Source organism: Bipolaris oryzae (assembly GCF_000523455.1).
Source record: "Bipolaris oryzae ATCC 44560 unplaced genomic scaffold scaffold_126, whole genome shotgun sequence".
Lineage (NCBI taxonomy): Eukaryota > Fungi > Ascomycota > Dothideomycetes > Pleosporales > Pleosporaceae > Bipolaris > Bipolaris oryzae.
Genome location: NW_006911402.1, coordinates 39,398 through 62,820, shown reverse-complemented (window position 1 = coordinate 62,820; position 23,423 = coordinate 39,398). Strand labels below are relative to the sequence as shown.

At 50.0% G+C, this 23,423-nt stretch overlaps 6 protein-coding genes across 6 annotated transcripts; 4 read left to right on the top strand and 2 right to left on the bottom strand.

The window, feature by feature from the left end:
• Positions 1-1,166: 1,166 nt before the first annotated feature.
• Positions 1,167-2,816, top strand: COCMIDRAFT_102188 (uncharacterized protein; the record flags this gene model as incomplete). The annotated part of the gene is made up of 8 exons (XM_007692357.1): positions 1,167-1,295; positions 1,358-1,399; positions 1,449-1,714; positions 1,773-1,918; positions 1,968-2,170; positions 2,225-2,304; positions 2,350-2,517; positions 2,573-2,816. The coding sequence occupies 8 exons, from the start codon at positions 1,167-1,169 to the stop codon at positions 2,814-2,816; spliced, it is 1,278 nt and encodes a 425-aa protein (XP_007690547.1).
• Positions 2,817-3,127: 311 nt separating this feature from the next.
• COCMIDRAFT_102178 (uncharacterized protein) lies at positions 3,128-6,658 on the top strand (the record flags this gene model as incomplete). The annotated part of the gene is made up of 2 exons (XM_007692356.1): positions 3,128-6,374; positions 6,414-6,658. The coding sequence occupies 2 exons, from the start codon at positions 3,128-3,130 to the stop codon at positions 6,656-6,658; spliced, it is 3,492 nt and encodes a 1,163-aa protein (XP_007690546.1).
• Positions 6,659-7,643: 985 nt separating this feature from the next.
• COCMIDRAFT_102162 (carbohydrate esterase family 4 protein) lies at positions 7,644-9,278 on the top strand (the record flags this gene model as incomplete). Its single annotated transcript, XM_007692355.1, has 4 exons — positions 7,644-7,907; positions 7,963-8,165; positions 8,223-8,589; positions 8,661-9,278. 4 exons carry the CDS (start codon positions 7,644-7,646, stop codon positions 9,276-9,278), a joined length of 1,452 nt encoding a protein of 483 aa, XP_007690545.1.
• A 1,709-nt stretch (positions 9,279-10,987) lies between these two features.
• Positions 10,988-17,453, bottom strand: COCMIDRAFT_102167 (uncharacterized protein; the record flags this gene model as incomplete). The annotated part of the gene is made up of 5 exons (XM_007692354.1): positions 10,988-15,245; positions 15,316-16,611; positions 16,690-17,140; positions 17,194-17,257; positions 17,322-17,453. 5 exons carry the CDS (start codon positions 17,451-17,453, stop codon positions 10,988-10,990), a joined length of 6,201 nt encoding a protein of 2,066 aa, XP_007690544.1.
• Positions 17,454-19,972: 2,519 nt separating this feature from the next.
• Positions 19,973-21,604, bottom strand: COCMIDRAFT_102187 (uncharacterized protein; the record flags this gene model as incomplete). Its single annotated transcript, XM_007692353.1, has 1 exon — positions 19,973-21,604. The coding sequence occupies one exon, from the start codon at positions 21,602-21,604 to the stop codon at positions 19,973-19,975; it is 1,632 nt and encodes a 543-aa protein (XP_007690543.1).
• A 327-nt stretch (positions 21,605-21,931) lies between these two features.
• Positions 21,932-23,095, top strand: COCMIDRAFT_39056 (uncharacterized protein; the record flags this gene model as incomplete). The annotated part of the gene is made up of 2 exons (XM_007692341.1): positions 21,932-21,971; positions 22,020-23,095. 2 exons carry the CDS (start codon positions 21,932-21,934, stop codon positions 23,093-23,095), a joined length of 1,116 nt encoding a protein of 371 aa, XP_007690531.1.
• Between the last annotated feature and the right edge of the window lie 328 nt (positions 23,096-23,423).

The window sequence follows — 23,423 nt, the reverse complement described above, 5'->3', positions numbered from 1 at the left end:
ATGTAGGTGCCGACCATTTTAGCGAGTTTGGGAGCTCTGCAGCTACAGTTTTGTCAGTTGGACATGTTAGCAGTGATGAAAGTGCAACTTTTGATGCAATAAAGTGTGTGATTGTGGTGGTTGCGTGTCGAAGGGAAATGCGGCGGCACTGCGCAGCGATTAGGGATGCGTAACCCTCCACTGTCTTGACACCATGCCACTTCGAGATCTCGAGAGGGGTGATGCGGCTCAACTCGACACGTGACTTACTCACATCGCCAATGTTTGAAGATTCTTTTGACTTGCTTTCCTGTTATGGGGCTCTTTCAGTGTTGCGTAATCTAGATGCCTCCAATAAATAGTTGCTTGGTACTTGGTGAAGATATGGTCGTGAGTTCTCTTCTCACGTGCCAACGCATCCGGAAACTTTCACCCTGCCTTTGTTATCTTTTTACCTCGAGCCCCCACGCTTTTACGATATAACGTAGGCTTCGTCATCGCGATTGCGTGTCTACTTCTCTTCAGCTCGTTTGTCGATGACTCTGCACTGAGTTTTGTTGATTCGCAGAGGAGGTTTCTGGTGCAAAAGTACGCAGTTTAGACAAATAGTCTCATGCATGTAATGACAACCGGCCATGGATACCGAGTATTCCACTTGCTTCATGTTCAGGCTGGGAATTTGTGCTGGATATATATTGCAACTTCTCTACAGGCCGCCTATGGCACACCCTCGTCACGAGACATCCTTACATTGAGGCAACCGCTTCAGCCGTACCATTCAGGTGGACGCTTTATGAGGCAAACCTCACGCTTGTTGTTTTTTGGCTTCGATAGCGAGCATTTCAGGTTTGACTCACAGCTCCGGTGCTCTGGCTCGTCAGGACGTCTTATGATTTACCTTGCGAGCGGCCTCCTAGGCATCTACGAACAAGGGTACCAGCCAAGCTCCACCTTGGCCACGTTCCGCCCACTCCGACTTGTCAGCGCTTAATTTCAATAGATACCAGAGCTACTAACTTCAACATACTAGGCTAAGATGACAAGGATCACGCTGTATGTCGGAAATCTGGTCGTGTAGAGTACAGAGTCTGCCCCGCATTGACTTGCCTACGTAGCCTAAAAGTCCTTGACCAAACTGCAGCCTTAGCCACCAACAAACAAACCACTAACAACGCATCGCAGAAGCCATGTTATCAGCCCGGGGGCGTCAGTATGCAGCCTTGGATTTGGCGGCTGGCTATACCAAAGTTCGTGGCCCTTTGTACAACAAAGACACGCATCCAGATGGCCTGGTTTCTTTCAAAAACGCTGAAAATGTCAGTGGCCGTCATGTCAAATACTAAAAAGTCATGAGAGACAGTGCTGATGTATGCAACAGTTTCTCATGCATGATGAAGCGCTTGACTATATCAAGACAAAGGTCAGCCTTCACAGACTTGATGGGGTACAGTACCTAAAGGATAATGCAGTGCATACCATCTCTCGAGCCAGAATCTTTGACCTATCATGATGGCCCATTCGGTTCCAAGCGATTGAGGGCCGCAATGGCTTCCTTCGTCAACAAGCGCTTTTCACCAGCCTCAACCGTAGCCATTGAGCATGTTTCATTTGTCAGTGGCGTGACGGCATTGAACGACATACTGTCACTGTGCATGACCGATGGGGAGAATGATGCGTTGCTTCTAGGCATGCCGATTTATGGATCCTTTGTTCCAGATCTGCAGAGCATGTCACGGTGCGTTGGGTTCCTCTTAGAATAAGACTTGGGATGGCACGACTAACATCGCCCGCAGTTGCAACTTGGTTTATGCCTCATTTGGAGATGTTGATCAGTTCAATGTCAATTCAGTCGAGTGTTATGAGCGTGCTCTGCTACAAGCCGAGCAGGGTGGTATTAAAGTGCGAGCGCTTGTTTTGGCCAACCCACACAATCCTCTTGGTGTGTGCGCGGTCGTTTGGTGTTAAAGCATAAGAGGCTAACGGTGCAGGACAATGTTATTCCCCAGATGCGTTGAAAGCAATCTTGAGCTTCTGTAATAAGCACAAAATACACCTTATCAGTGATGAGATCTACGCCTACTCTGTATATCACACAGATGCCTCGAGCCCAGGCTTTACATCTATACTCTCGCTAGATACGGCCGGTATCATCGATAATGACCTCGTACACGTAATGTATGGAATGGCAAAGGTAGGTTTTTGATATACCAATTGGCATCATTGACCTCTTACAAACCATTGACAGGACTTTGCTGCTGCCGGTCTGAGATTGGGATGCTTGGTCACCAGGAACACTGAGCTAGGACAGGCTGTGCAGTCTCTGTCGTAGGTTACTATCATTCTCGGCAAGCGATGACTGACCATTGACAGGCGATTTCACGGCGCGTCACCAATGGCCGACGCGATCGCGACATGCATACTCGAGGATGAGGAGTGGCATCTGCAATTCTTCAACAAGAGTACGCATATTCTCCGAGAACACCGAAAGATCGCTGCAGAAGCATTTGATAGTGCTGGTATTCCATATGAGAGGAAAGCGTACGTGATAGGCGTTGTACAGCCTTTTCTTGTGTAGAGCTGACGCTTTGCGTAGAAACGCTGGGTTCTTCCTTTGGATCGACCTGTCGGCATGCTTACGCAGCCTGACATGGGAGGCTGAAGACGACCTCAAGGATAGGCTCTACGATTTCGGTGTGGAAATGGCAGCTGCACGTGGATATCACGGGGAAATGCCAGGGCACTTTAGATTCCTATTTTCAGTGGATAAAGATACTGTAGAGGAAGCAGCAAGGAGGATTGTCAAGTTCTTCGAGAACAATAAGGTAGATCATGCGTAACCCGTCGGGCACGTAGTATTTGATGAAGTCATAGCGCAATAGACCTAGCTTTCCCCCCAAACTTTATTCCTCGTTTTCTAGAAAAAGGCGTAAGAGGCCGATCTTCTCGGATACATGCCGACAAAACGCTCGTGACCACGCGACAGGGCGCTACGCGACGGGCGGATCCCTGTGCTCGATCGTTCCGTGCGATCGGAAATCAACAGCGGCGTTGCGTCATCATTCCTGCCACGGCACTCTCACTTTTGCAAACAAACAACACAATACTTCAATCCTGATATCGCCATAATTCGATATCTGCGGGCATAGACATGGCGCCCATACTTGCGCGAAAGCGCTTGCACTCTACCTCGCCTGCCCTGGAATCGCCACCTAAACGCGCATGCACTACCCGCAAACCCCCAGCGCCTGCTCGCACAGGCAAAGTATCCGTCTTCCAGACTTTGGATGCGCCACCAACGACCAAGCGCACACTCTCGCAAACAAAGGCTCTATTGGAGGAAGAGGAAGGAGACGGCGATAGTGAATCGTCAGAGCTAGAGAGTACCGAAGATGAGTTTGAGGATGTACCGTTGAATGGGGCAACCAAAGGCAAAGGGAAGGCTAAGGCACAGCTAGATGAAGAGAGCGACGAAAGTGAAGATGGCGATTGGGAAGATGCGCTTGGCACACATCATTACACAAAGCCAGACCATGGCCCTGCGCCCATCATTACTGGAGATATTGCGTTGACGCTGTCCGCAGCGCCCAAAACCGCATTTGAAACCAAGCCAGATGGGAAAAAGGGAGCCTCAAAGGTCCAGAGACAGATACGGACCGTCACTCATTGTATCCATGTACAATTCTTGATGTTCCACAACCTCATGAGAAATGCATGGGTTCAGGACAAGGAGGTCCAAAAGACTCTTGTTCAAGCCATGTCCCTTGGGTGCTGGCGTGAACTGGAGAAGTACTGGAACGACACAGGAATTCGAAATGGATCCAGCCGGGCAGTGGTCCAGAAACCACCCAGTCCCAAAAAGAAAGAGCCAGAAACTCCCAAAGGAAAATGGAAAGAGAGTGGCAAGGCGGGTGTCAAGGTGTACGAGAGCCCGCAAAAGCGAATGGATGTTCGCAACAAAGCCAAGGGCAGGGGAGAGAAACCTTCCGAGCGTGACAAGAGAACCCGCGGCTGGGGCGCAGCAGCTGAACCGCTCGAGCCTAACTCTCCGAACCTGTCCGCTGGTGACCCTTTGATCAGGCTTCTCAAATATCTCTCGGCTTACTGGAAGTCCAAGTTCCAGATCACTGCCCCAAGCTTGCGAAAGCGTGGCTACCTATCGCCGTCAGTATTGGAAGCGGAGATCAAAGCTTGGAAAGACGATCCTAATCACCCCGACATTTTTGGCGAACGCGTGAAAGACATTGCTGCTTTCCGGGAATGCGCACAAAAGTGCCAAGGCAGTAGAGATGTCGGAGAACAGCTCTTCACCGCCCTACTCCGTGGACTAGGTATTGAGGCGCGAATGGTGGTCAGCCTGCAGCCAGTTGGTTTTGGATGGAGTCAGAGTGAAGAAGGTAAACCAAAGAACCTTGAGCGATTGAACAACTCGAAGCTCGCCGATAATCAAAGTACGGAAAAAGGAAACCCGACCAGAAGCAAGACCAAGAAACCCGTCCCTATAACGAAGACGGATGGATCAATCGATGTCAGCATGGACGACAGTAGCGATTTGAGTAGTGTCATATCCATATCTTCAGACTCCGAGGATAACAGACCACCAAAGAGATCACCGAAAGCGCGCAATTACGGTGAAGAGCTGCCATACCCTACCTACTGGACAGAAGCCATTTCACATTTGACACACACGCCTATATCAGTATCTCCACTTCCTCGTACCATTATTGCAAGTGCCGCTTCTCCAGATAAGCTTGTGGATTTCTATGCTCGTGGCGCAGCGGCTGACAAGGCGAAACAAGTCTTGGCCTATTTGATCGCTTTCTCTTCTGACGGCAGTGCAAAGGATGTCACCACACGCTACCTACCCAAGCATCAATGGCCTGGTAGAACTAAAGGTTTCCGCATGCCTGTGGAGAAGGTGCCGATTCACAACAAACATGGAAAAGTCAAGCGATGGGAAGAGTGGGATTGGTGTAAATCGTCGATGCGACCTTATGCACGATCTCACGATAAACGCCAACCTTGGGATGAGGTGGAAGACGAGGGCGACCTCGTACCTGCACAAGCAGAAAGAAAGAAGGGCATGGACGAAGAAGGTGGCAAGGAGACGCTACAGGGGTACAAGAACTCGACCGAATATGTACTGGAGCGTCATCTACGACGAGAGGAAGCTCTCAGACACGGTGCCAAGATTGTCAGGTTCTTTGTGACGGGCAAGGGAGACAATGAAAAGTCGGAACCGGTCTATCGCCGCAAAGACGTTGTATCGTGCAAGACGCAAGAATCATGGCACAAAGAGGGGCGAGAAGTGCTGGAAGGTCAACAACCGCTCAAGCTCGTGCCTATGCGCGCCGTCACCGTTACTCGAAAACGTGAGATTGAGGAGCGTGAACGCATCGAAGGTGGCAAAGTGAAACAGGGTCTTTACTCCAAGGAACAGACGGATTGGATCATTCCCGATCCCATTGTTGATGGCAAGATCCCACGTAACGCATTTGGGAATATCGATGTATACGTTCCAACAATGGTTCCCAAAGGGGCTGTTCACGTGCCTCTCAAGGGTACTGCGCGAATATGCCGCAAGCTCAACATCGACTACGCAGAAGCGTGTACGGGGTTTGAGTTTGGTAAACAGCGCGCTGTACCAGTAATCACAGGTGTGGTGGTTGCAGCAGAGCACGAAGACATGCTTATCGATGCTTGGGAAGCCGAAGAGGCAGAGAAGCAAAGAAAAGAAAGGGAGAAGAGGGAGAAGTTTCTGCTAGGGCTTTGGAGGAGATTTGCTTCTGGACTGAGGATAGTAGATAGAATGAGGGAGGAGTATGGGGAGGATGTCGAGTTGCCGGTCAAAGAAAAGGTATTGCCACCGAAGGATGAAGAGGAAACCCCCGAGACGAGGAAGTCACAGTGGGAAGTGTTTGAGGCTCAGACTGACTTTGAGGGGGGCTTTGTGCGAGACGATGTGGAACTCTCTGGTGGCGGTGGTTTTATGCCAGACAAGGCACATCAGACAGCCGAGCGTGACCTGGACATGGCAGGTGGTTTCCTGCCGGCAAGCCAGGAAGAGGATGAAGAGCTGACAATCGACCATGGCGAAAAGAAAGACGTGTGGGCGCCCGTCGTGGAGACTGCATATCGCACGCCCATCTCACTTACCCAAGCGTTACAACGACCCACGAGCGAGCCAAGCGAAAACCCGGATCATAATGAGGCAATGAGTATCGACCAAGACACAGAAGACGAAGACGAGGGCAAACGGAATGACGAGGATGAAGAATACGAGCATTCAAACCTTGAATTGAATCATCAAAAGTCTACGGCTGGCACATCAGGTGGTCGTGGCCGTGGCCGTGGTCGTCCTAGAGGACGTGGCACTAAGGCCCCGGCTCGCTTAACTCGTAAACCCAATTCAACGGGGAATGAATTGTCCAATGGAGCACTTCCCGATGCCGCCTCAAATCCGCCATCACCTCCACCTTCCAGGCGGTCAGCACCAAGGCGCAAAGCAGACAGAAAAAGCGATGCGCATGTCAGGAGCCACTTTTTCGCAGAGGCAAGCGAAGGCGAGACAGATTTGACCGACATGACGGATCGAACATCGCCAAAGAAGAAGCCGACGAGAGGGCGCGGAGCGGGAAGGGGGAGAGGCAGGGGCAAAGGCAAAGCGGGGAAAGCCAAGTAAATATCGTACCAGAGGATTTCCGAAATGCATTTTGCACGTTGGACAGCAACAGGCGAGATAGCTGCTACTGACCAATAGTGCATCGTGGTGGGGGGGAGACTACTTATTATGATGCTACTTATTATGATACTAGAGACAAAAAGAAACTTATCGATTCCAATGCGGAAGACAATGAGACGAGACAGCCTCCCACCGTTCTCCACATGTCACAAACAGGACGCCTTCGGTATAGTCGGCACCGCCCTATAAGTAGACATCCCAGGCGCATGTGGAGCCGCACAACCGAGGCCAGCCTGCCAGGCACGTCACGAGTCGGGTGTGTCTATTTGTAGGCGAGCCCAGTCTCCCAAGAATGCTTGGCAAGCCTGCGACTTACTTGGCTCCCAGGGCTCCGTTTTCCCCTTATTATTACATGAGCCGACAGCCAACGGCGCGGTTGACAGCGGCGTGGGTGGCTTCTTTGGGTTTCAACGTGTGCGCGCCTTTGTTGACGGGGCGTGCGTGCTGTTGGGTCAAGTGTGCAAGAAGCAAGACGCTGGCTTAGGGCGGAATCTGGCACCACGGCCACATGGCTGGAGAATCTCCGCCCCTGTGGTTGGAAACTCGACTAACGGAATCCTGTTATCAAGTGGAGAGCAAATGGCCCGGCGGCTTTCTGAATCTCCCGCATGTCTTTGCTGGGGGGGAGGGGGCGCCGTATCGTATTCGTTCCTTCGCGGTCTTCTTGGCTCAATACATGCAGGCGGATCTCCGACCTAGCTCGCGCTCGTTAGCTTCCTAACTCGTCATCCCTCCCCGTCTCATAGCAGCACTGTTGATACCCCCATGTTATAAGTATTTGCTGCCGTCGGCGCCTTTGATTTTCCCACACGCTTTCGCTGCTCGTCATCTGGTTTGCCATTTTTTGTCTTGGCAGACTGTCCATTCGCTTTCCTAATCATTTCTATCGCTTAATCTGTTTAGTACTATAATATTTCTTAGCATCATGCGCTTCTCCAACGTTGCTACCGCCGCCCTGGTGGCTCCTCTTGTCGCCGCTCACGGAGGAGTCCCGGGTGCTCCCAAGCTTTTTGGTCTTCCTCGCCACCTCCAGGACGAACTCAAGGCCCCTGTTGCTGCTCGCACTCTTCGACACTCTTCTGAGCCCCGACACGGGCTTTTGGAGACCCGTCAAGGCGGCCAGAATGGTCGCTGTGGACCCAGCTTTGCAAACGCAAAGTGTGCTGCCGGCTACTGCTGCTCTGGTGCTGTATGTCGTTGACAAAGAAATCACGCCAAGGACCAATAACACTGACAATTTCAAGGGATATTGCGGAACCAGCAAGGACCATTGCTCAGCACCGGATTGCTTGATCGATTTCGGCCCGGCTTGCGATGCCAACAAGACTCCTAGCGGTGCCTCTACCCGCAACGATGCTCGTCCTCAGAAGGGCAATGTCCCTTACGGTGGCGAGGGCATCTATGTCTGCCAGAAGCCAGGAACTGTCGCTATTACTTATGACGATGGGTAAGCAACTATCCAAGGAACCTCCAAGCATGCATGTCAGCAAACTGACCCGTCTAGTCCTTACATTTACACGGACCGTGTCCTAGACCAATTTAAACAATACGGTTTCAAGGCTACCTTCTTCGTTACCGGTATTAACATCGGAAAAGGAGCTATTGACACTACCACTCAGTGGGCCAATGTCATCAAGCGCATGGTTGCTGAGGGCCACCAAGTCGCATCTCACACTTGGTCGCACCAAGATCTTAGCGTCATCACTGAAGAGCAGCGCTATGATCAGATGGTCAAGAACGAAATGGCCATCAGGAACATCATCGGAAAGTACCCGACGTACATGCGCCCCCCTTACTCATCCTGCAATGCCGCATGCCAGGGTGTGATGAAGAAGCTCGGATACGTCATCAGCTACTTTGACTTGGATACCGTACGTGAAACCATTTGTCTTTTTTCCTTTTTTTTTCTTGTATAAGTTTCACACACTAACATGCCTCAAAGGATGACTACAACCAACTCAAGAACATCCAAGTCGCCAAGGACAACTTCAAGCGCATCCTCGACTCCACTGCCGGCGGCCCAACCACTGGTGACCGTCTGGCCATTGCCCACGACATCCACGAGCAAACCGCCCTCAACCTCACTGGCTACATGCTCGAGTACCTCAAGTCCAAGGGCTACCGCGGTGTCACCATGGGCGAGTGCATGGGCGAGCCCGAAGCAAACTGGTACCGCAAGACCGGCGAGACCGTAACCCCCCCATCCAACGGCGGCGGCAACACCGGCGGCACCCCCATCTCCACCGACGGCCAATGCGGCTCCGGCAAGGGCACCTGTGCCGGCTCTGCCTTTGGCAACTGCTGCTCCTCCTTCGGCTGGTGCGGCAGCACCGACGGCCACTGCAAAACTGGCTGCAACTCTGCCTTTGGCACTTGCACCGGCGGCAGCACTTCGCCCTCCACGCCTGTTTCTACCGACGGCCAATGCGGAGCAAAGGGCTTCGGCGCTACCTGCCAGGGCTCCTCGTTTGGTAACTGCTGCTCGCAGTTTGGATGGTGTGGTAGCTCCCAGGACCACTGTGGTGCGGGCTGCGATAAGACATCTGGTACTTGCAACTAAATAGCGGAGTGGGTGATATATGTTTTGTCATTTCTCATTCCTGTTTTTTTGTGTTTTTTTTGTAAATACCACGATCTACGCTTGAGCGGCTCGTTGCTGTGACTGTTGTGCGATTATATCAAGAATCAAAAGTATGCTTATCTTGCTCTCTCTCTTTCTTTCTCACTCACTCACTTTCTCTCTCTGTCTCTGTGCGTATTTTGAGTCTTTTTTTTGTTTGTTGAGTAGTGATGTTGCTTTTTGGCCGTCATGCACGGGCTTTTTCTTGAACGCTATTGTTGATGCTAGATGTATAGCAGCCTCTTTACTAATGCAAAGCTAGTCCATGTGAGAGATGGTTAGATCTTACTAGCTTGTTGGGGGAAATCTCAAGTGCAACGAATGAACCATTAGCCTACTCTACACATTTTTCTCCGATTTCAGTCTTTGATGTTACTACTATTTTTTTTTCGGTAGTTCAGCCTCACATGCATCTACCTCACTACACTTTCCTAGTGAGGAATTTTTTTTTTGAAAATGACGTAAGTGCCAACTAGTTGCTTGTCTACCGTGGTATTGGGTATTCTTTTAATAGTTCTATTTTGAGATGTACAATATGCTATTTCTGATCTGGTGTACTTGTGTCCTTATCCCTACCTGCTCTCGATTAGCGACAAACTCAAACTACGATAGTGGCAATAGAGACTGTACAATTGACGTGGGAGATAAAACAATAGACTACAGGACGGGAAATATGGATGTTGGAAACGGAATAGCCAGCACGGAGACAGCAAGAGATTATATGGAGTACAAGGTTGCTATGGATAACTATGAGGCGGGATTTAAGAAGACCAAGGACGAACTGGAAAAGACATGGAATGCGGTCGGTATGGTCCAACGTGATGATGGGATTGTTTAGAAAGATTCATTGACGCTGCCTGGCTGGCAGGCAGACAATCTGGAGAAGGGTCGAAAGGCTGCATCTCAACAACAAGCAAGAGTATTCAACAACTCATCATCGGTTCTATGTATCCGCACTAGTTACTAGGCTTCCTTTCGATTTGGGAGTAATATCGCCCGCCTTGATATATGCTTCCCATATACCCATGCCCAGCTACTTGGTTCTCGGGCTCCTTGCAAGAAAGAAAGCCCAAGTGCTACAGGTGAAGCGAATCATGCATGACATGGCTGTCTATGCGCTATGCAGCTACTCTAACGGGCCGTCAACGGCGCCGTTCCGTTCCGTCGCTTACCCAGCCCACCGCTTATTGTCAGGTAAACGACTCAGTTGCAATTGCGGTGAAAATAGGTACATGACGATCCTTCTAAAATGGAAGGTGGTCCCGAGCGAATCTTGGAGTACGTGGACTTTCCCACACTCGAATGCCCTTGCGTGACGCGGCATGACCTGCAAGTATCATTATGTTACGCCTTTGGACAATCGTAAACTCTATTGCTAAATTCACAGTCTTTTCCAGCACTTTATGATATTCCGTGTTGCGTTATTGAGAAGTCGCTGATTCATTTTGGGACTCGTGAAAATCGCATCATACTAGTTCGCGATCCAATTGCTGTTACCCTATGCTAAACAAATGATGGTGCGAGCGGATGGAAAAAAGTACATATGAGCCATCTACTCCCTTGACTTAAAAGATCAAAAATAAAAAATAAATCTATCCGTCACCTAAAATCTAACTCTCCATTTCTACTCACGCCGCCAGTAACTCCATCTAACGCGCCGGCTCCGGATACGCTTCTAAAGAAGCAACAAGCAGCCTTTGAAGATTGCATTCGGGTAATGTGCTCTGCGAGTAGCTCGCACTAGAAAACCCAGCTTGACGCATGAACTCCATCCATACTTCTGGTGGCTGAATAGCATGATTGGCATCGTTTGCCAGCCACCAGCCATCCAGCAGGCCAAAGACGACCTCGTGCCAGTCGATCTTGGTGGTGATTTCCGAAAGGACCAAAACGCCGTGGGCGTTTAGCATTTCTTTGATGCGGCGGCAGGTTGAGGCTCTGTTGGTTGTCGCGTGGACGCAGTTCGTGCTGATGACGATGTCGAATTTGCCGATTAGATCCGCGGGAGGTGGAGTCTCGAGATTGAGTACTCTGAATTGCATGCCGGGGTGATTGAACTTCTTGGATGCGTTTCGGACAAAGGTTGGGGAGATGTCTGTGAAGAAGTACTCGATAGGGTGGTTGAGGTTGCCCAGTGCTTCGATGACGCGCTTTGTAGTGCCTCCTGTGCCTGCTCCAACTTCAAGGATGCTAATTGGCGCGTTGGCGTTTTTGGCGAGACGAAGCAAAAAATCGACGAGGAGCTCCGTCAGAGTGGCGAACATGGGTGCTTTGGTGTAGAAGTTTCTGATAATCTCTTGAGCCTTTGGGTTGCCGAAGAGGAGTTTGATGGGGTCTTCGCTGCCTGTTAAGCACTCTGCGAGCTTTGATCCGGTGAGAGACATGAGTTCTGCCTCACAGCTGTATTGAGGGAAATCGGCTATGAATTCGCTCAGAAGCTGAGAGGAAGGGGCAAAGTTGCACGACCTGGATGATCGAACGTAGTCTGACCCTTTCTTTTCGATGACTTTGTGCTTCTGGAGAATCTCGTAATACCTCCGTACTACCTTGGAGTGTTTGTGCTGATAAGAGAAGCTGGGAATCTTTTGGCCCATGCTGAGAGTTCTGAGATCAACCCCCAACTTTTGTAGCCCTTCTGTCATATATGCAAGGAGTAGTTCATCTTGACGAGCCGCGACTTCAGTCAGATACCCTGTATACTGGCAATCTGTCGCGTATACTGGAAATGAGGATTCGGCTGCCAGGAGAGTCTTGAAAGGATCTGTAATACCTGCACCCTTTCCATGACCGCTTGTTGGTACACTTTTCACAGTCGAAACCAATGGTTTCGAAAGCCCGGGACTCTGCTTTGACGGAGAGGCACCGGCCAATCGCATAAGGTCTTTGACGGAATAATCAAGGAGCACGTCGGTGCTTTCGAGATTGATGTTCAACTCATCGGACAAACTCGATCCCAGTTCCGTCGTAGAAAGGGAATCAAATCCGAGATCTGCGAGAGATTGATCTTCTTGTATGCGACTCACATCCACACCACAAAGCTCGGAAATGAGTCTGAACAGTTTGGCTTGTTGTTCATGCCTTTCGGACTCTTCAGTGGCCGAGTCAAGCGTCGAAGTAGCATTCGGATTCGATTTAGGTCTTGACACATGTATCTCGGATACAACTGGAGGCGCCGGCGCGACTTGTTTCCTCGATGTAACAGGGCGTTTCCTAGTGGCTCTCATGACATCAGCAGACACTATCTGGCACAATGCACTAAGATTCAATGTCTGAAGCTCATGATGCGAAACTGATTTGCCAAATTGTTCTTTGAGTTCATCAGAGAGCTCTATTGTCGCGAGTGAGTCAATACCAAGATCACCAATACAGGTGGTCTGGGGGATAAAGTCTGCTGGTGCGCCAATGTATGTGGAGATTATCGTCCTCAATCGAGTTTCGAAATCTTCAGATCCGTCTCCAACCAAGGAAGAAGTGGTCGAATAATCTGAAGTGTCTGAAGAATCATCGGATGTTAGCTCCGGAAGATTCTTGCTTGTGATGGGCGTGTAACTGGCTGGAGAAAGGGGACGACTCGGTTCTGAATCGATGTTCGATCCATTCGCTACATCGAGTATCTGTTCAACTCTCGCTATCTCTATTCGATGAAACTTGGCCCCGATCGCGGTCATGGCGATCTCGTTGTCTTTGGTAAGAACAAAGACGTCACCTGTCGCATGTTTTCCATTGACGAGGGAGAAGATAGCATAGACATTCCATTCCTTAACGGAGTCGAAGTCGCAAAGTTTGGACATGGTGACGCTTTCGAGTCCCGAAGTTATGAACACCTGGTCTCTACCGCAGGCCGAACTGCTATTTATGAGCAAGCCGGAGACCTGGAGGAACATATCGATAGAAACAGTATCGCAGTGTTTCCGCACCGCCTTTTCGTCGCTTCCGATGTACCTGTCTGGTATGCGAATCGTAGCTAGCGCCTCATTCTTGTTGATGATAATGCTCTCAATTCCTTGTGACGATTCGGCGTAATGGACGACTTTAGAGAAGAGCTGGTATGCTCGTCCACACATTATCTTCTCGGAAGTGGGGCTTGATCGAATCGAATCAATGCGTTCGGCTAAGAGAAGTTTGTATGTCGAAAACCTAGGCTGCTTAGCCAAGTGTAGTTTGCCTATTCCATGAACGATTGCGCGATCTGAGCTATCTCCAGAACCAAGAGAGCTAGAAAGAACAAAACTCCAGCTGTCTTTATCTGTTTCTTCTAGACTCAGTTCTATTTCGCGGTCCATATTGAAACCTAGTGGTGATTTGAAGGAAAGATCCTCAAACACCATTGACTTAGATCCAAGTTCTGAGCCGAGAAGCTGGATTGCCATAGCCGCGCATTCCATGTACAGAGACGCTGGGAAAAGTGGCCGACCTCTGACTGAATGGCCGCTAATGAGCTTCTGGAAACGATTTGCCGAACTGTTGATAACAAACTTCTCCGTATTACCAGCAGACCTAACATGGCGTAGTAGATGCATAGGAACATCCCCTGGAGCGACCTCCACTTTTTGGATTTGAAGATTTTCGAGTTCTCGCTGGATTTCAATGGCCCTGTCGATGTTATCCAGCCACGCTTTGGTCTTCTGAAACTGATAAGGCGGCAGCCAGATGGGTTCCACGCCAGCATCAGCCGGGGATAGGAAAGGCCAAGGAGTAATATCATGCCCTTGCTTCCAAAGATCGATAGTAATTTGGGAAAGAGACTGAGAAGGTTGTTCAATACCAGCCGTCTTGATGGCGTGAAATGAATGCCCCTCTGGATCAGATATAGCACGCTTGATCATTGGGACGATAGATGAATCAAATCCTGCCTCCAGCCAGATGCAATCTCCATGACGCTCTTCAATCCGCCTTACCGCATTAACGAAGTAGACTGGTTTCCGGAGGTGCGATACAATGTGCTCGGCAGTGATTGAATCAGTTTGCTGTTGTGTGCAGGGCTCGATGAGAATGGATGCCTCCTTGAAAGATAATGATTGCAAGGACTCAGAGAAATCTGTACGGAGGGGCTCGGTGAAAATAGAGTGGAAGCCATGGGTGACATCAACCCTTTGACTCTTGACTCCCTTAAAAGAAGGATTAGTGGCCAAAACCTTTTCCACGTCGGCCACTGCCATCTCGTTTCCGACGACAACCTGGTTAGTTGGAGCATTGAAGCAAGCAATCTCGAGAGTTTCGTTACCAACGGCTTCGATGATGCTTTCCACAACCGAGACTGGTGCAAAGACGGCAAGCATAGTACCCTTATCTGGTCCCCACTTGGTCACCATAAGCTGGGCTCGAACGGCAACAAGCTTGAGAGCATTCTCGAGGGAGAGCACACCGGATACAGCCAACGCTGTTAACTCTCCAAAACTGTGTCCGATCGTGCAAGCGGGCTTGACACCTGCATCGATCCAACACTTGGCACTCGCGTACTGAACGGCCATGGTACCTGTCTGCAACAAAATAGGGTCATCAATAGCGGTGTTTTGGAACACGGCTGGAATTATTGATGGATATCCAAGCTCTTTCAGGGTAGCATCACACTTATGAATATAGTGTTGCAGTCTAGGATTGAACTCATAGAGATTTTCTGATAAGCCAATGGCCTGCTTGCTCTGACCGGCGAATGCAAGAACCACTTTTCTAGATGCCCGAGGGATCTCGCAAGGCGAGATGTCCGTACAAAGCTGGTTGAGTAGGCCATCGATGTCGGAAGCGGTTGTCATCCAAGCCATAGGTTGTCGCTTTCGCCGTTCAGATAGGGTAAAAGCAAGATTTGCTAGGTCGATATTCGTTCGACGAATGTGAGACTTCAATGACTTTATGTAAGCCAACAGACTCTCTCGTGTGAAGGCAGAGAGAATGATGGGGTACACGGTGCTCGTATGTGAAAGGGCTCGCCTAAGCATACATGTTAGTTTTGGCAGTCTTAGACCTAGGAGTAACTTACGCTTTGACAACATCCTTCCGAGGTCCTTCGCAAACAACAACTGCTGCATTGCTTCCAGCAGCTCCATAGTTGTTGACCAAGGCTGCTCTGAAAGGAGTGTTCCATGGCTCCAGATTCCTTGCTATAGTGATCTTATCCGGGCCCAAAGTGGGTATCTTCGGGTTCAATGCATTGAATGAGGTATGAGGCGGAATGGCTTTCTTCTGCAACATGGCAATGACTTTGACGAGTCCAGCAACGCCTGCTGCTGATTCCGCGTGACCAGTGTTGCCTTTGATCGAACCAAGATACACCTTGTTTGGCCGGTCTGATGCACCAAACACCTCTCTGATGCTGCTGATCTCCAATGGATCACCTTGCGATGTGCCAGTACCATGTGCCTCTATGTATGAAACATGGCGCGGGCTCATCTTGGCACCTTTGAGAACTGACTTGTACAAGTCCACCTGGGCTGGTGGATGCGTCAGTGTCAGGTTCTCCGACAGCCCTCCTTGATTAGTGGATGATCCTGATATGACAGCCAACACCTGGTCGCCATCTGCTAAAGCCTGTTTTAGGGGCTTTAACACTACAAGTCCAGCTCCCTCGCCTCGGCAATATCCATCAGCCGACTCGTCAAATGGCTTACATTGACCAGTAGGGCTGAGGAAACCAGCCTTTCCAAGATTTAAGTAATTGTGGACACTGGATATGATGTTCACTCCGCCAGCGATAGCCATTGGACATTCACCAGATTGAATGGAACGGCAAGCTCTGTTGATAGCGACAAGGGAGGACGAGCATGCAGTGTCGATGACTTCAGCCGGCCCGGTCCAGCCGTAGCAATGACTTAGCTTCCCGCACAGAAACGCCCGAATAGTACCAACTGCTGAGTATGCAGTAGGTGGGTAGGCGTTCGTGTTATCCGCATACTCGACGTAACTTGCTCCGATAAAGCAGCCGACGTTATCGCCGTTTTCCCGACGATGTCTGCGGAGGTAGCCCGCGGAATCAAGGGCTTCGTATGTCAGCTCTAATAGGATGCGTTGTTGTGGGTCCATATTGGCCGCTGCTTTGACATTTGAGCGGAAAAAGTTCCAGTCAAATTCGTCTGCTCCATCAATGAAGTTGCCGAACCATTTCGGTTTCCATTTTTCATTCTGCATTGCGCGAAAACTTTCATGCATGGGTACTCTGTCGAGGCGAATCTCTTCGCAAGTCGATACTCCGGCGGAAAGAAGGTTCCATAGTTCCTCAAGATCGTTCGCCTTTGGCAGTCGACACGCAGCTCCAGTGATGGCGATGGCGCCTTCGGGGCTAGCGTCGATTGTTAGCATTATGTTGATTTGACCAAACATGAGATCACAGCGCCCTCATGATCTTGGAGTTACCTACTATTCGTACTCATCTAATGAGGCATTCTGAATGGCAGTGTAAGCTTCCACCTTCCTTATCTGTAAACGAGCATTGTGGAACGGCAACAGAGAAACAACATCCCCGAAGCCAAACAACACGAATGTGTGGGATTCGTTATTGGTTCCTGATAAATCTCGTGATATCTCCTTCAGTAACTGATACCACTCGCAGCGGGAGGCAAGGGTGGCGTTTATAGCCTCGTAGGTTAGTGAACAACCTTGTACCAACTTGCCATTCAAATTCGATCGCACAGGGACTCGTAATTCCCTGGCGTCGGGCAGGCTCATTTCGGCATGCCTCTGACATATACCAAATAGCACCTTGACTAAAGACGCATTCTCCGGATTGTGTACTTTGCCGCGGATATGAATGTCGGTGACCGTCAGGCCCTGATCACGTGCCCTGTCGGCCACTTTCTTGAGCTCGAGTGCTGGGCCTACGATACTGATATTTCTCGGTTCTGTTACAGCTGAAACATAACACTAGTCACTGTGAGCACGCATTTATTGGGAAACAAGGAAATTGGGCGACCATGTGACAGGCATCGCTGGACCGGAAGATACAGCCGGAGCGAATGAGACGATGGGTAAGACGGGAAGTTACGCAAGCACCGATGAAAATTGACTTACTCCAGGAATATCCCTGATTAAATCGGTTCCCTGCTGAGAGTATTTCAGCCGCACCGCGATTGTTGTCACTCCAGGAACTGATTCATCGTCGTCAAGTTGGCCAAATGCTCCCATCGCAAGGGCCAAGCGCACAGCTTTACTAGCAAGGCGAACGATGTTTTCTTCATCTTCAGCGCAAGCAATGGCGAATGCTGTGGGGAGACCTCCACAATATCCCTGGGCACCGCCACTGCTTTTCAGACTTTGTAGCACTTCAGCGTGCGTGAGGTTGTGAGTTTCGAGCCATTGGAAGTATTGGCAGACGTGAATGACGACCAGCAAAGGCAAGGAAAGAATACCAGACATTGATTTGGACACAGGTTCAGATATGCCTTGCGTAACCCATCGCTCTAGATTAAGGACATGTTGCGGGCCTGTTGTGACTTTTGCAATGTCTGCATACTCATTGCAGAGTGTGGCCCATGTGTCTTTCAGCGATATGATTGTCTCTGAAAGAGGTTGTAGGCGAGGGTTTTGGATGAGGTATTTTTGTAATTGTATCAGGTATGCCTCTGTTGGAGCCTTGCTTTGCGGGCAAAAGAATGCTACCGAAGGTGTCGACGGGTTGAACTGGCTCTGCATCGCGGCAACTTTCAACTTCGAAAAAGTCTCTGGGTGAGATAAGACACGTGAGAAGTGGCAGCTGAATTCTTGACTCTCACTTTCATGATCGTCCCCTTCGCTATTTGTACATCTACGGCGGTCCCTCACATACGAGCAACCCCACTGTGCGCTAAGTTTGTATCTTGCTCACCTCGTATATGGGGTCTCTATCATCTTCGCTAAGGTTTCCGGACATAGAAACTACTGGTAACTGATTGTCTTTGCTTTTTTCTTCATCAAGGCTAGGTTGCGAACTTCGCTGTCAAAAGACGCCGAGTGACTTGCCGTGCAAAGGGTCAGGTAGCAGAAAGCCACCGAACCCGGGTGAAGAGCGGTGCACGAGTCAAACTGGGCCGTCCCTCCCGTGTGTCTGTAAATCCAGGGTCGTAACGAGTCCGTTTTTTAAACCCCGCAAATGCCCATCGTCGATCATGTGGGCAACTCCACTGGGTCCACTTGTTGATCTTATTGCCAACAATTTGTCTTCTAAGGCATGTTGACACGATGAAAATAAAGCGGATCTCATTTGACACATTGTATTATGTCCTTTCTTGCGAGCAGTGGGTGTTTAATAATGATAAAGGCTATCTGGGATAACTGGGCTTATTCATATTGCCTTCATGGTTGGATGGCTCGTTGGCAACGTCATCCTTGACCCACTCGGAAAACATCCGGTTCCGCTCCTCAAAAGGGTCTCTTATGTCCAATGTTCCCAATAGATAAAGAACTAAGATGACGTTGGATGTGCATTAATTGCGCTAGCACTAAGATGACATTGGATGGTTGAACCTTTAAGATACCACGCTAGTTATACGATGAGCTTGCCATTACAAATGGAGCCTTCATATCGAAGTCTACTACTTAAAATGGTCACGTTTTTTGGTTTCTTTGAAGTAGTAGGCTAGCTGACTTTCGCTGCATTCCTTGGTTTACTGGGGCTGTCAATACACAACGGCTGAGTCCGCTCTTGCTTCCTAGCTCGATAATGAAAGAAACAAGGCGCTCTCGAGGAGTCTGAAGACATGGAAAGAGAAAGATTGGATAGAAGGATTAGAGATCGAGACCTCTTGGGCCCAACCACTAGCGATTGAAGGGGAAAGCGCACGTCTCTCATGGGGCCAGCTGGCTAGTAACGCCGTTGTATGCATCATAGTGGATACTGAGATGACTGTCACCGTGCCCTCAGAAGCGTCGTGTTTGCTAAAACCCTATCCCCGATCCTGAGTAAGGCTGAAGCAAGGGATTCATGAGAGCTTCCATGGCGGATACCTTGCCTTGGTTGCTGTGTTGTTCATTTTTCATTTACCAATCTTGCGTCTTGGACAATGTTTGGATGAAATTTTGAGCGTTCAGACTCGTCCGTGCGGAGAAATGGTCACAGGAAGGTGTTCGTATTGAGTTCGAGGACGATGACACAAAGGCTTGTAGTTTATTTATGGTTGGTCTGTGCGCTTGCCTTTGGACAAAGTAGCACTTCGTACACAGTAGTCCGCCATGCGTCCCAGCGATCTTTGACCCTTGATCCGGTTCTTCGGGGCTTCTTTAAGGTTTGGTCCGAGCACCTTCACATCTTAGCAAGCTGTAAAGCAAAGCTCGTTTTAACCCCTTCATTTTAGGGGTTCGAGTTCAAACTTGAAGAAAAACGTATCCATGGGATGAATTAACAGGCACGCACCTTCTTGCCGAAGTCACCGAAAGCGGTCGAGGTTTCCACTGCAAGTTACGAGCGTCAGCTTTCCATTCCTACATGAGGCAAAGATAAGGCCAAGAGTAGCCGGTGAACATATTGATGGATCTCGGCATTTTCATGGTACAAATGGACTATTCGCGTAACTTCCTTCTCCACGCAAGTGGAGCGTATCATTTTCGGCGATTTAGTAATTAACATTCCTATTCCACCGAGGACGCGTGGACTTACGCATATCCACTAATGGCTCTTACTACTTGCGTCCTAGCACCAGCACTGCCCTATACGCAGCTTGCTTAGCTCCTCACATAAATCCGCCTTGCTGACGGAAATCCTGTAGCCAACCTGGATGGTCAGCTAAAGTCTGGTTCCATCCGTCATCTCCGTCCTGGTAAAAAAGCCTTCTTGATTCTCGTTGAAACATCTCGTCAGTAGGAATGATACCCAAAAGCATCTGCTGTCTCGCGAAGCGGCTGAGATGGTGGGTAAGCACTGTAGCAAAATCATAGTTGTTGTGTAGAGATGGCATTGTTCGAAGCGCAGCCAGAGAGTCGCTCAAGTCCTGCTGGTCCTGAAATGGTGAATCCTCCGGGGCAAATACGGACGCTGCTTCCTCTAATTGCAGATGCGAGATAAATTGCTTGGTGTGGTCAATTGAGCCTGGATTCGTCGCGGAGAAAGGGACTACTGTTTTTGCTTGATCTGCAATAAGATAAGGTGGGAATGCGTTAAGGACGCGAGCAGACACAGCAGGCTCAAAACCGTGTTCGCCTGTCCAATCGTCCATCGTCTTTCCTTCGCGGAAGTGCGCTGCCAAGTGATCTGCCCTTTCATCCCAGCTTCTCAAGATGGTATCGCAAATGCCGCAGCGAGACGTTATGGGACCTGACTCGAGCCTCCAATCATCAATAAGAGGAAGGGTATCTAGTCCATGGACGAGGCGGAGGTGTTGAACAAGGTGGTCCTTTCGGCGAAATATACGAGGCGTAGATCTGCCGTCATCACAAGCCTCGTGGTTATGCTGCTGCAAGTGGGTAGGGGTTGGGTCAAGGGCACTGCAGTATGCACAATGAACTCTGCCAGTCAGAGGCAGCACGACAGAAGCTCCATGCGGCGTACACACCCACTCCTCCATGTTCAGATGTAGTGACTTCTCATGCCGTGTCCAATCATACTTGGTTTTGAATGTATCGCAACAAAATGTACATTTGAAAATACGGTTTGGGTCATCTGCATTCTTGATCTTGGCCTTGCCCTTTGTACGTGTCCTACTAGCTTGACTGCGGCGTCTAGTTTGCGATGTAGCAGAATGACTTGAATTGGCCGATCGCAGCGAAGATTCACTCGCTGCACTGTCAAGACTAGTTGTTGATGATGGGCCTCGGTACTTTCGGAAAGCATTGTGACTTGAAGAACGACTGATCCTCGGTGCTATAGCTACGGGCCGGCCATCGAGAGCGTCGCATATAGCGGTGAAAGATGCCGCCTCATCTTCAGGTGGCGAATTGCGCCATCGCTGCATCGTTAAAGATTGCTCTTGTTCGTTTTCATATTGGGGGCTGATTGGTATGGCAATGGGACTAGATGTTCCTATTGATGTCCGTATCATGTACTTGCTGCGACGACGAGGAAGCGTGTGTTGTCGTGGTACAGGTATGTGTCGGTAGCCTTCGACTGCCTGCTTGGTGGTGAAATCCGTTGGATAGCTTCCCGAAGAGGTATTGCTTGATGACCCTAATTTGTTCCCTGCAAAGAGATCCTCGTAGTTCATGTTACTCGCCCGGGAGTTGATGCCGAACGTGTCGGGCGGCATGGATGTGGCAAGGGTCGCATCTTGTGTTACGTCTGTAGCCAGGAATTTCTCAAAGTAGGATGCATCTATTTCTTCTTCACTCCAAAGCGGAAACTGCCAATCATCGAGTTGCTGTTGGTCCATGGTGGGGGAGAGGGAGCGGGGGAGAGCCATCAATGAAGGAATCAGACCGAGACGGGCAGGACAAGGCCGTGAGAGAATAAAGGCTGGAACGGCACTTGTGTGCAAGAAGGTTCAGCGATATAAGGCGATAGGCCAACTGCAGCATCTCACGTGTATTCTCCATGAGGCGTGCGTATTATCTTCTCGCAAGGCGTAGGGCGTGAGGGAAGTGGGGGTAGCGGGGTGAAGGATTCGCGCTAGTGGCCCAGGGCGCCGGGCGCTGGAAACAATTCCTTCTTTCATCGCTTTGGAGCTCCAACTCCCACTAACCGCAGCTTGTCCTTCATCATGGACAGCGAGGGTGAGAAAATTCTGGAGGGTATCTTCGGTGCGTCAGCTCGTTCCTCACCGCTTCTCCTTCCTGATAATTGAGCAGCTGTTGCCAAGCCAACAAACGTCTCGTCTGCAGATGTTCTCCTCAAATTGCAGGAAACTTTTGCGCCATCAGCCACATTTGCGCCACTGCTCAGGACGCAACCCAAGCGTACCAGCAAATCGTCTGATCAGGTGTTTCGTCTCGGACACGGCGGGACTCTGGATCCCTTGGCTGCTGGAGTTCTTATTGTGGGCATCGGCCGTGGCACTAAACAACTCTCTAATTATCTATCTTGCAGCAAGACTTATGAGACAGTTGTGCTTTTCGGCGCAAGCACGGATACTTACGACTGTACTGGCTCCATAACCCAGGAAGCGGGATACTCGCACGTGACAAAAGAGTTGGTTGATGAAAAGCTTGGGGCTTTCAGAGGAACGATACAGCAACTGCCCCCTCTGTACTCGGCGTTGAAGATCAATGGTATCAAGGCTTGCGAGTACGCGCGTCAGGGGAAGGACCTGCCGCGAGAGCTAGAGAGCCGAGAAATGCATGTTGACGAGTGTACGCTGTTGGAGTGGTACGAGCCGGGACAGCATGACTTTGCATGGCCAGGCAAGGTCGAGCCCGCTTCAGCACCTGCTGCGAAAATACGACTGACGGTATGCTCGGGGTTTTATGTTCGCAGCTTTGCACACGATCTTGGCAGGGCGTGTGACACGTACTCGCACATGGCATCTTTGCTTCGAACACGGCAAGCAGATTTCACCACATCGAACCCACCTGAGCTGTCAAGTTTGACAAGCACGCTAACATATGCGGATCTGGAAGCTGGTGAACACGTCTGGGGGCCGAAGCTTAGACCACAACTTGATCGTTGGGTTACTGCTCATCCGGTCGTCCAAGGGCATGTCAATGGGAGGGATGCAAGTGTGAAGCGCAAGACCGAAGAGCAGCAAGCAAGACCGAGGCAACGGTTCCGTGGAGAGTGGGTGGCAAGCACAAAGAAAGAGAGGATTAAACAGCAAGGAGGCAAGTTCAAGGGTAAATGGGGAAGAAAACTTGCGGCCGACGGGGAGGCAAATAACATCACCAGTAACCAGTCGATGGTACCTGTGATCAACGATCAAAAACCATGAAGATGCCAATTTTTGCGAACAAGCCCGAGCATCGGAAGATCGAAATTAGCAGTGCGCGAACCTGAACGACGAAGCTCCACAAAACGATCGCGCCGTCAATTTCCCACGTGCGAGACTACCGGTACCAATCCACTACGGTAGCCTCGGTTTTATGATTCCAAAAGCCACCATGCCGGTCCTGACGCAATAACGGAGTCTTTCAGCTCGACTGGCTGGGGCTCGCGATTCATGTTCCGCACTTGGGCATGGCGAGTCCGAAGTCCTTGGCTACTGTTTTGTCCTAGCACTGCACAGCATACATACATAGTGGCGGGACAGCGGACGCAGA